This window comes from Rhinichthys klamathensis, unplaced genomic scaffold (assembly GCF_029890125.1).
Source record: "Rhinichthys klamathensis goyatoka isolate OS25496 unplaced genomic scaffold, OSU_Roscu_1.1 h1tg000372l_1, whole genome shotgun sequence".
NCBI classification, from domain to species: Eukaryota; Metazoa; Chordata; class Actinopteri; order Cypriniformes; family Leuciscidae; genus Rhinichthys; species Rhinichthys klamathensis.
This window is the reverse complement of record NW_026606879.1, coordinates 1,723,467-1,736,316: the sequence shown is the minus strand read 5'-3', so window position 1 is coordinate 1,736,316 and position 12,850 is coordinate 1,723,467. Positions and strand designations below refer to the sequence as shown.

Sequence of the window (12,850 nt, the reverse complement as noted above, 5' to 3'; positions counted from 1 at the left end):
TATCTTTATAGTGTAATCATTACCAGTGTTGGGCAAGTTACTTTTAAAAAGTAATTAGTTACAGTTACTAGTTACTTCTTCCAAAAAGTAACTAAATTAGTTACTCAGTTACAAATTTTAAAAGTAACTAGTTACTTAAGAAAGTAACTATTGCATTACTTTCAAGTAAAATTAAATTTTAAGTGCTCAAATGTGACCCCACCTCTACCCTGTCCGACTATGCGTTATGATGGGTCGTTCGCAATTCATGAGCGTTAGCCGTTAGTGATGATGGGTCGTTCGCGAATGAGCGTTAGTGATGATGGATCGACTCGTTCGCGAATGAGCTTTTGATGGGTCGTTCGCGATTCGCGAATGAGCCGACTCTAAGAGCCGGCTCTTTTAAGTGAACGTCGGGAGCTGGCTCGCATATCTGAAGAGCCGACTCTATTTTTACAAATTTAGCCTATAGAAATTAAATAATTATGTAATAAAAATTGAAATATTATAGTCAAAGTCATTTAAAGAGCCGTTTGTGAGCCAAAAGAGCCGGCTCTTTTCAGTGAGCTGAGTCAAAAGACCCGAATGCCCATCACTACTGTGGGTGCTTTCGAACACCCGCCCAACTCTACCTCTGATTGGCTTACAATGACATTTTACTCTACCTCAGCCAATCGTCAGCATTTATGCGCTTGTCTCGTGCTCTGCCCACTAACCAAGGAAGAACAAAAAAAAAGTATTTGCCTCTGGCTCAAAGATCTAGTTGGTCTGATGAAAAAAAAAAACAGCTTCATCAGTTATAGTAACGCGCCGCATTTTTTTGGCAGTAACGGTAACGGCGTTATTAAGATGAGAAGAGTAATCAATTAGATTACTCGTTACTGGAAAAAGTAATGCCGTTAGTAACGGCGTTATTTATAATTATTTATAAATAATTATAATTATGAATAATAATATAAATATAATAATAATTATAAATAATTATACTTGCAATAATTATAATTGCATATTATATTTATTTATTTATTTATTTATTATTATTCCCATCACTGATCATTACGAGCACAGTTTGTAATTGCTACGCTACCTAACCAGTTTGCTGTGTCTGCTTAACTGAATACATGACATTAATTAAGCACATGCCATATTATGTTATAGCAGTGTATTACTGCCATATGGACATTATTTTGACACTTGACATTATTTACTTTGTAAATTGTAACACTGAAATAAGAATTTTTTTGTAAAGTTGCTTTGAAACAATATGTTTCGTAAAGGTGATATATGGTCTGTGTGCTTATGCAATATGTCTGGTATACACTATCATACCAGGCTGGTTATGGCTGGTTTATCATATTTTATATTTTTATATCGTATATCTTTGTGTCTTAGATCAATAAACAGCAAGATGTTTCTACAAAAAAAAAAAAAACATGCCCAATTACACTATATAAAGCAGGTTATCTGCGTCTTTTATTTATTGTCTAGCATTTGTTATTTCTCTTCCCTAAGAAGCCTGAGTCTGGTGCAAACAATGGAAGAAATTAATGAGGTGGACCTGGTCTACATCACAGAACGCATCATTGCTCTGTCCTTTCCTGGTGGAACAGAGGAGCATAAATACAGTGTACACCTGAGGGATGTGACCAGCATGCTTCGTTCTAAACACCAGCAGCACTATCTAGTAAGGATCCTCCAAACCTTGGAGCAATTGACAGTCCCAAAAGAAAGAGAAAATAAGTTCTAGTACATTATTTTTGGTGAATTAGAGTTTAGTGTTCCCTTTCAAGGGAACTCGAGCTGCATCGAGACGCTGAGGAAACGCCCCTGTGTGATTGCGTCGTGAAGCACGTGTATAATCAGACCAATGGTGTGACGAGACGTCATAGGCGGGTGACGTCATAGACCAGGAAACTATAAAGCACACCCGAAAACAGACTGTGCTAGCTTCTGTGCCTTCATCAAGCACTCTCTGTATACTGTCTCTGTCTATTTGGTGTTGTCTGTAATTGCAAGCACAATTCACAAGAGTATCTATCTTTCCATCTATCTATCTATCTATCTTTCTATCTATCTATCTATCTATCTATCTATCTATCTATCTATCTATCTATCTATCTATCTATCTATCTATCTATCTATCTATCTATCTATCTATCTATCTATCTATCTATCTATCTATCTATCTATATATCTATATATATTAGGGCTGTCAGTTAAACGCGTTATTAACGGCGTTAACGCAAACTCATTTTAACGGCGTTAATTTTTTTATCGCGCGATTAACAGTCTTTTTGGCCTAGCAAACTTTGTAGTTTTTTTCACATGCTTTTGCAACAGGACGCGGCATGCGCGGCGCTGCGAAACCCATTCATTTCAATGGCTTGCGCCGCGCGAGGACGTTTTGAAAGCGCTAGCGGATCTAGCTAGACTGGAAACAAAACAACAGGCACGCCGCACACACTTGTTTGGGTCTGCGAGCCGGCCAAATAGTTGGTTAACGTTACGTTTTGAGTAGATGACGAGCGCGAGACGCCGAAATGGATGCCAATAAGATTCTGAATGGAAAGTTTACTTTTAAAAAGTTGCCAAATGGTTCCATTGACAAGATCAAAGTGATCTGTGTGTTTTGTCGTTGTGAACTGAGCTATCATCATCGCGATCACAGGACGTCCAGTCTGAAATACCACTTGATGATGGCCAAGCACACACACACACACACACAGCTGATGCGAATTCTCTGCTCCCTCGTCAATATCAGGACCTGTCAGTATTTCTTTCACCCTTTTATTGATGGACAGTGTGTGAGAGATTATTTGCTCCAAGTGAAAATGTTTTAGTGTGAAATTGAACACAGTATATGCCAATGTTGTTTTCAATAAAAAAACATTTGCACAAAGCAAGCCGATCCACTTTTCCATGTTGATAAGAGCATTAAATTGAGAAAAAATAATGGGACAAAAAGAAATCAAGAGACATTTAGAATAGATAAAAATGTGCGATTAATTGCGATTAATCGCGATTAAATATTTTAATCGTTTGACAGCACTAATATATATATATATATATATATATATATATAAATAATGGCGAGCATGCAAGAGTTTAAGCGGTGTGCTGTTCCCTGCCCTCGTTTTATCACGGGTGGGGACACACACCAGCTTTGTGTTGCTTGTTTGGGAGTGGAGCATGCCCAGTCAGTTATTGAGGGGGCTGACTGTGAGCATTGCGAGAAGCTGTCCGTGAGGACGCTCCGCTCCCGCCGGGCGTTCTTCAAGGAGGACGGCTACACCTTGGGGTTCGCAAATGTATCTGACAGCGGGGTTTGAGACGGGCCCAGCCCTATCTCAGCCTTCACCTGCCAGATCCAGTGCCTTATCTCAGGGAGAAGCACGCGCTGTGGTTTCTTCTCCCCGGGCTGAGGCACCAATGCTACGATTATCCAGTTCTGAGGAACTGGATGTCGTCAGCAGTGATGCAGGGGATTTTGAGGATTCGCCATCTCATACCCCTGCTGATGAGGAGCTTTTGGAGGTTGTGACTCGTGCTGTTGCCAAATTAAATATAGATTGGCCAGCCGAGGAACAAAATGAATATAAAAAGAAAAGTTTACTGGATGAAAGATATTTACCATATAGGTCACAGCCTCCTCATCGGGGTTTACCGTATTTTTCCCGACCTCCAGACTGAGGTGTCGATGTCATGGAAGAAACCAGTTTCATATCGTGTTTTTAATCCACAAACATCTATTTATATCAATGTTATGGGTATTCAAAATGATGGTTCCCTTTTGAAAGGGAACTGGCACAGCGTCGATGACGCTTTGGGGAACGCCTCAGGCATGACAGGTGTCTGAAATCACAATCAAATCATGGCAATCACATTGACCGGCGAAAGCCCGTGAATCATTATCGTGAATGATTAACGTGCGACCTGGAAGTATATAAGGGCGCCTTGCAAACATGACAAATCATCTTTTCGTCTTCAGGGACTGTTCTGTCTGTAAGCGCTTGAAAATCAAGTAATTATGAAATGCACTGAGAAGGCTGAGTGCTTTCAGAAGTGTGCAGACCCATGCTCAAGATATTCGATGCCGGGTGACACACACGAACTGTGTTTTCTCTGTCTGGGAAGGAAGAGCGCACACAGGCAGGTCTCGAGAGAACTGCCTGTGCAAATTGTGAGCGTTTTTTCTTTGAGAACGCTCCGCTCACGTCTGGCCCTCTTCTCGAGAGAAGAGGGTTCAGCGTCTGGACCTCGCGGCTCAGGTCCTGGTTGTGCTAAAAAAAAGAAAAAAACCTCTCAGACGATTCGGCGGCGAAGAAAAAGAAGAAAACTTAGTTCAGCAGCGAGTGCTCTTCTGGACGAATAGGAGATGGCTGATGAGGGTGGTGATAATCGGATAGATCCTTCTCAGCCACCCTGCCCCGTGTATGCTGAGCTGGTTGGTGTTATGGAACGTGCCGCGGGCAGGCTGCAGCTACCATGGCTACACGTTGGGGGAGAAATCGCTCGCGATGAAACAATGCTCTGATGCCCCACCTCGGCTTGGTTAGTGAGAGTGCCTCTTTCAGGCATGTAAAGGTGGTAGACCCCATGTTCATAAAGAACTGTCGGGTGAGTCTTCACTTCGCATGGATCTGTCTCTCCGGGCCACCAAGGAGACGGCCAAATTAGTAGGCCGTATGTAACCCTGGTTCCCTGAAGAGGTAACGAGACACTGTGTCGCCCTGCCATACTCCCTGCATGCCTGTGATCGACTTGCTTCGGCCTATCAGAAGCTAGCGTGGTCTGTTTTCAGGTGTGCTTTAAAGTTTCCTGGTCTATGACGTCACCCGCCTATGATGTCTCTTCACACCCTTGTTTTGGATCTAAGGAGAACAAAGATACCAGTGACCCCTGTTTCAATCCGTGGGGTCCATGTGGACATTGTGGAGCATTATAAATACCTGGGAGTGCACACATAGACAATAAACTGAACTGGGCCAAGAACACTCAAGCACTTTACAAGAAGGGCCAAAGCCGTCTCTATTTTTTGAGGAGGCTAAGGTCCTTTAACATTGACCGGACGATGCTGAGGATGTTTTATGAATCGGTGGTAGCTAGTGCTATCCTAGGCAGATGCAAATAAACTGAATAAATTGATCCGTAAAGCCAGTAATGTGGTGGGGGTTGAGCTTGACTCCTTATCAGTGGTGTCAGAGAGGAGGATGCTTTCCAAACTGAATGTCATCTTGGATAATGTCTCCCATCCACTCTATGATCTGCTACTCAAACACAGGAGCACTTTCAGTGCAAGACTTATTCTACCAAAATGCACCACTGAGCGCCACAGGAAGTCATTTCTGCCAGTGGCCATCAAGCTTTATAATTCTTACCTCTAAGTGTCTGACACAGGAACCATTAGTTAGTAGGGGTGTGACGAGACGCTTATCTCACGAGACGAGACGAGACGAGACACGAGATTGGGTTCACGAGAACGAGACGAGACGAGATGTGTGCACAATTTTTCAGAAATCCTCAATGACAAAATTCATGACTGGAAAAATAGTATGCAGGTGCATTTTGCAATGTTTAACTAATAATCTTATAAAGTAGACCTGAAATGACATGCATTATGAGTATGAATTATCAAATGCATTGAAAGAAAACAATATACAAGCACTGTAAAAGGTTTTTATTGACTGGCTTTTCTCTGTATGATTTTACATTAGTCTCAGCCCTTACTGTACATTTAAGAGCTTTCAGAACTTCTGATTGAGGCTGTGTGTGACCTCCTAACTGAACTCCTTGAAGTCTTATTAAGCGCAAACAGGCCGGGTAGAGAGAAAGGAGGCTGGTGTGTTTGTCTCTACAGTTGTTCTTGCGTTCCGATTATAAGTTCAGAAACAGAGCCTCCCTTGTCTGTTGTCCTTAAGACATTACAGTACTCTCTCAATATATTCGAAGTGCAAACTGAGACCATAGCCGCAAATAAACAGTCCAGAGATGGGTATTAGGAGACGGACTATTGTATGTTCGCGGCCTAATTTGTGCGCAATGCACATCAGGGAGCTTGTGTTTTACTTTAACTTTCGTGATCGCGCGTACTCTGTGTATAGGGAGCAGCGGTGCTGAGCGTGCATTCTACAATAATACATTTATCAGACGTTAGTCTATGTTGTGCAACGAATCCTCCGCTATCCTCACGCCATCCTTTTGAAATGAAAGCGTAGCGTAAGTTCTGCCAGGAAGACTCAATTGTTACGTAATTTATTACCTTCTCATCTATCCAATCGCGTTCTAATACGTGAAGTATAAAAGATCCTTACTTACACTCGTCTGAGTTCGCAGATGCTGACGCTTTCACTTACCACCATCCTCCCCACCTCCACCAAGACGGTCTTCGCTCCATCCTTCCCACCACCACCAGGTCGGTCCCTTCCAATACCCCAAGGGGGGGTCGGCTAGGCCCCTGCCTTCATCTTCAGGCAGGATATGCAGAATCCGTACCCTCGGATCGCGAGTTACGGACGGGGCCTACACCAAAGAACTTTATTGCATATATGGCTTGCTGGGCTGTTAATAAAATGCATAATTGTACAGTATCTTCTCTCCCGAGTCTTTTTGGTAGAACTGTGATTCGTGCTGCACTGATTGCAATGGCAACTCGTGCTGGATGAGCAGAGCAGACTTTTACATTATTTTATAATGGTTTTTATTTTTTTTATAAAAACAGCAAAACGATAGTTTAGGCGAATGTGAGTGTAGCGGTGGAATATTCTATGGTAATCTCACCCTCACGCTCAGTCATGGCGATATCGCGAGACAGCTTTTCACTCGACGAGAAATCTCGTCATGTTTTAGTCTCGCGACATCTCGTGGCACGAGATCTCGTCACACCCCTATTAGTTAGTTTTAAATTGTTAATATTTTGGTTGCTGTGCAACATTATCCGTTTAATCTGATCTGTTTTAAAATTAATGTGTAATATTCTCGTTGTTATTTATTTCCTTGTTCACTGGAACATTATATTTAATGAATATGTTTATTATAACATATCCAAATAACGGAAATGCTTTTATAATCTTTATTGTTATTTATTATATATGTGGGCAATTGTGACAAAGAATTTCCCCTTGGGGATTAATAAAGTATTACTCAACTGAACTGAACTGGACAGATTATACACGTACTTCACGACGCAATCACGCAGGGGGGCGTTCCCACAGCGTCTCGACGCAGCATCGGCGGTTACATACGTAACCTGAGACGTTTCCCTGTATGACTATTAACTGGTCATTATGTGGGTTTTTTTTTGTTCCGTCCATGCAGTAAATGCGTGTTCTTGAATGCGCAGGGTTTTCTTGCCTATTTACTTCTCAGGTAATGTTAATGGTTTGACATGGTTTGGAAATCAGTCAGCACTGTACAAATATATCTTCATTTTTATAAGTAAAGCTACATATTACAAGTAGGCAATCTATTTTTCAAAACATGTGTTATGTTTCTCTGAAGAAGAGAATGCATACAGGTTTGGAATTAGAAAGAGTAAAGAGGATCTTAACTAGAAGCAATTAATGTTTAATGGTTTTTGTTTCCAATTTCAGCTGCTTAATCTCAGTGAACGGAGGCATGACATCACCAAGCAGAACCCAAGGGTGATCTTTTGAATATTTATTTACAGTATTTATATATTTATTTATTTACTTTTTATTTTACAGTTCCTGTCAGCTTGTGGTCTTAGAGTTGATTTTATGTATGTGTGCATTTATGACAGGTGCTGGATTTTGGTTGGCCTGATCATCATGCTCCTGCTCTAGACAAAATTTGCAGTATCTGTAAAGCCATGGACACCTGGCTTAATGCAGACCCTCACAATGTAGTGGTACTGCACAACAAGGTGATTATCATAGCACACCTGTCCTTAGGCACCCAATCTCCACCACCCTCGCTTTGCATGACTGTCCGGACTGACGTGCAGTTGTTAATTAGTATGCTGTAATTGGAACTTTTACAATGAAGTATACAATGGAATTTACAAAATGAAGATGATGTTTTCATGAATTGGAATTTCATATTTTATGTTGCTGGTTGTTAGCTGTAGTAATCTGATCACAACTGGACACACAGAAGGATTCTTGTTGTATCATCTCCCTAATTGCGGAACCTGATTTCACCAAGTGCTACATGTTCCTGGATAGTCATCTTTGTTGATCCTGGAACAACATTCCAATCAACCAATCAGATTTGAGGGACAAGTTTAGAGTTTATGCTTACAAGTTTACACTTAGAAACAGGGTTTGGTGCTTCTACACCTATCATATCCCTCTGATTGTAGGGATGACTTATTGGAAGGGTTAGGTTTAGGAGTAGTTATATGGTTAAGATTAAATTTTCAGACAGGAATGTTGTTCCAGGATCAACAAAATATGTTGACCCAGGAGCATGTCTAACTCGGCAAAATCAGGACATGCTGGGCTTTCTAGACATCTGCAATCTAAGATATATAATGATGAAGATAATTATGACCAGAGGTGACATAATTATTTTGTGTCATATCCAGAACAGCAGTCATGGTGCTGTTAACAATTGATGGATATCTAAAAGTTATAGTTTTTTTCACCTAATCTCTTTGTAGAGAAAAGTTCGGGGCTGCGTTCGGAATCGCATACTCAATGAGTAGGTACTTAATTTCAATGAGTACTTACTTAACGAGCGCTAAAAGAGTAGGTACTTTATAGCCAAATCTCGTTGAGTATGAATGCGATCCGGACATCATCCGCCATGTTGACGTTATCATGTAACCTACGACGCGTTATCACAAGCGCAACAACTTAAAAGATGAACGACACGTTTAAATCATCTATCTGTAAATATCTTGATATTGATGAAACTTGCTCATTTTGTGGTATTTTTTTATTTTATACCCAAAAAGTTTCTCCTTTATGTTTTCCTCTTTTCTTGATAAATTTACCTCTCGTTTCATCCCTCAGACTTATAACAACAAAACATTTTTTAATGTATTATGAAGAACTATTTAAAGATATTGAGCCTTGTTATTGTTCTTTTTTCCTGTGTATAAATATCATATTATGATGTACACAAACATCTTTATGTTTTGTCATTATGATTGTTCATTGTTAGATACAACTATGGTATCTTTCAATGATCTTTATGTAATAAGTTTATAAGTTTAAATTATATGAGCGACAGGTGTACTAACACTTCATAACATCAGTAACTCGACAGCACAAAATAGCACAGTTTTCCTCAGCGTTTGTAATGTCTGCACAAAGTAGACGGGCCGCTGCTCGAAGATCTCCTTTGGAGAAAACTGTTGACTTTATACTCGAAAAATGTAAGTATCGCTCCTTAAAAATTAATATTACCTCAGAATGAATTGCATTGTTAGCCCACCCCAAAACTTAAACAAAATAACATTAAATGCTGACCAATACTTAATTATATTACTTTTTTTATATACTAAAAATGATATAATTTAATAAAACAAGCAAAATGTAATTTGTTTTGTCATATGAGTTATGCATGAATACACGTGAACATCTCAATTGTCAGTCAAGCAATGAATTAATGCATACATTAAATAATTATATTTTATATACTGACAACAATAAGAAACATGAATAAATGAGTAAATGAACAAATAAAAGTAACCATCACACAATGAACAAATGCATATACAATTCAACAACACATGAAACAAATCTTTATTCAAACTACAAGCATGTATTTACAGGCGCTGAACCCCACATACTGCCATCTCAATACAGCGGTTCCCATTCTGCGGCTTTATTCACCAGAGGTGACCGTGCCTTCGTGCCGGAGCTTGTTGCTGCGCTGCGCTTCACAATCTGAGGCGATAAGGGCCGGTGGAGAGGATTCCAGGATTCAGCTCTGGGCTCCTCATCCTCAGTGCTCACACCAGTCTGAATAAAAACATGTTTATTACTTTATAGATTTGTTTATTTACCTTATTTACAGCACATTTGTCTGTCAACAGTGTTGACAACAGTGAATTAACGTTATCCTATAATAATGCCACACACATACATCACTCAGATGTCTTTTTCATGTTGTGATGTGCTCATCTGCAATATGCCAATACTTACAATATTTTCCTTTCAGATGTAAATAGACATTTTAAATAAGCGGGTTTATGGTTATGTAAATCCACTTTAGAGACGTTACGTGTGCTTAGAGCTCCCCTGTTAGCTAGCTAATACAAAACATGTTTTTACAGCAAAATCACAACTATACCATACTGTCTAACTACTTTACACCTTCAGTTAAAACATTTACTCTATAGTAGTTTAACACATAAGGAACCGTGTTTACTCACATTTGAAAACCCCCGCGTCGCTGATCTCCGTGATGTTTGATAATGACGTATGCTCTCGCGTGGCCTCCTGGGATAGAAGAGTATCCATCGGTTGAGCACTCAAAAATCTGGGCTGAAGCAGTAAGCCATCGGGGAACTTCTCCCCTACTCTTTTATGAATACTGATGTTTCGAACGTACTGCTTCCTTCACGTACTGTTTTCGCCTACTATATAGTAGGAAAGTAGGCATATTCGAACGCACTTAAGTCCGAATCTCGCGATAATTAGCACGTCACCCAGGTAATTCTCGCCTACTCTTTTATGAATCGTACATACTTTTCGCTCGCCTACTCTTTTTCCCATACTATATAGTAGGGAAGTATGCGATTCCGAACGCAGCCGGTGACACATCTGAGATGTTGCTATATTTGCATCCATGGAAATAATAAAATTTTCCTTCAGTTTCCCATGTTCAAAGTTAGCAGTCAACCACTTGAAGGATACCTGCACATACACTCACCTAAAGGATTATTAGGAACACCTGTTCAATTTCTCATTAATGCAAGTATCTAATCAACCAATCACATGGCAGTTGCTTCAATGCATTTAGGGGTGTGGTCCTGGTCAAGACAATCTCCTGAACTCCAAACTGAATGTCAGAATGGGAAAGAAAGGTGATTTAAGCAATTTTGAGTGCGGCATTGTTGTTGGTGCCAGACGGGCCGGTCTGAGTATTTCACAATCTGCTCAGTTACTGGGATTTTCACGCACAACCATTTCTAGGGTTTACAAAGAATGGCGTGAAAAGGGAAAAACATCCACTATGCGGCAGTCCTGTGGGCGAAAATGCCTTGTTGATGCTAGAGGTCAGAGGAGAATGGGCCGACTGATTCAAGCTGATAGAAGAGCAACAGTGACTGAAATAACCACTCATTACAACCGAGGTATGCAGCAAAGCATTTGTGAAGCCACAACACGCACAACCTTGAGGCGGATGGGCTAAAACAGCAGAAGACCCCAACGGGTACCACTCATCTCCACTACAAATAGGGAAAAGAGGCTACAATTTGCAAGAGCTCACCAAAATTGGACAGTTGAAGACTGGAAAAATGTTGCCTGGTCTGATGAGTCTCGATTTCTGTTGAGACATTCAGATGGTAGAGTCAGAATTTGGCGTAAACAGAATGAGAACATGGATCCATCATGCCTTGTTACCACTGTGCAGGCTGCTGGTGGTGGTGTAATGGTGTGGGGGATGTTTTCTTGGCACACTTTAGGCCCCTTAGTGCCAATTGGGCATTGTTTAAATGCCACGGCCTACCTGAGCATTGTTTCTGACCATGTCCATCCCTTTATGGCCACCATGTACCCATCCTCTGATGGCTACTTCCAGTAGGATAATGTACCATGTCACAAAGCTCGAATCATTTCAAATTGGTTTCTTGAACATGACAATGAGTTCAGTGTACTAAAATGGCCCCCACAGTCACCAGATCTCAACCCAATAGAGCATCTTTGGGATGTGGTGGAACGGGAGTTTCGTGCACTGGATGTTCATCCCACAAATCTCCATCAACTGCAAGATGCTATCCTATCAATATGGGCCAACAATTCTAAAGAATGCATTCAGCACCTTGTTGAATCAATGCCACGTAGAATTAAGGCAGTTCTGAAGGCGAAAGGGGGTCAAACACAGTATTAGTATGGTGTTCCTAATAATCCTTTAGGTGAGTGTATATCTGATGGTTAATAACTTATATTCAGTGATGTCATCATCAAATTCCCAGATTCAAATTGGCTTTTGCACCAAATGTCCATTTACATCAGAGATGTGCTTCTGCTGGCTGAACGGTTTTCTATCATATTTACACAAACAATTCCAAACATTCTTTTTCCACAATTTTGCCGTCAGCCAGTCTGTGTTGTCATTGCATAATTCAGTAATTACGCACATGGCATGTATGGCTCATGTGATTGGCTTAAAATATCCTGTGGTCCCATAAGCCAAGATGGCATATTTCAAATGACGGTGCCTGCTTTGTTTTCACTTTGCATATTCTCCTTTATAAATCTGGCACAAATTCTTGCAGGGAAACTGGGGGAGAACTGGTGTGGTGGTTGGTGCCTATATGCACTACAGTAACATATCTGCCAGGTAGGACATTCTATTTGAAACATTTTGGTTGTTAACATTTTTGGTGTTAGATACGTTAGAGAGGATAGTGCATTTGTGTTGAGTGTTTATGTTTTGTGTTCATTATTTCAGTGCTGACCAGGCATTGGACAGGTTTGCCATGAAGCGTTTTTATGAAGATAAAGCCATGCCCGTGGGCCAGCCTTCCCAGAGAAGGTCAGCAACGACTGATTACCCTGTCACACAAGCCTATTTTGACTCTGCACCACAATATCCATGCCAATTATTTAATTTGTATCATGGAATTAAACGTATTGCCCGCTGAACCACACTGTGACTTGCTATTTTTTTTTTTTGAGAAATAGGTCATTGTGCTTTAGATGTCTGCGAATCACATTACATTGCAAAGTCTAAA

At 40.5% G+C, this 12,850-nt stretch overlaps 1 protein-coding gene across 11 annotated transcripts in view; it reads left to right on the top strand.

Moving 5' to 3' along the window:
* The window catches only part of tns1a (tensin 1a), a 141,520-nt gene that overhangs the window by 79,389 nt on the left and 49,281 nt on the right, over nt 1–12,850 (top strand). For 8 of the 11 annotated variants that reach the window (XM_056233628.1, XM_056233631.1, XM_056233629.1 and 5 more), the window contains 5 exons: nt 1,492–1,663; nt 7,569–7,619; nt 7,739–7,861; nt 12,392–12,456; nt 12,568–12,651. In XM_056233628.1, the coding sequence (XP_056089603.1) occupies nt 1,492–1,663; nt 7,569–7,619; nt 7,739–7,861; nt 12,392–12,456; nt 12,568–12,651 (495 nt within the window). The remainder of the gene's footprint in view (nt 1–1,491; nt 1,664–7,568; nt 7,620–7,738; nt 7,862–12,391; nt 12,457–12,567; nt 12,652–12,850) is intronic. The other 3 variants (XM_056233632.1, XM_056233630.1, XM_056233638.1) reach the window with 1 other exon arrangement.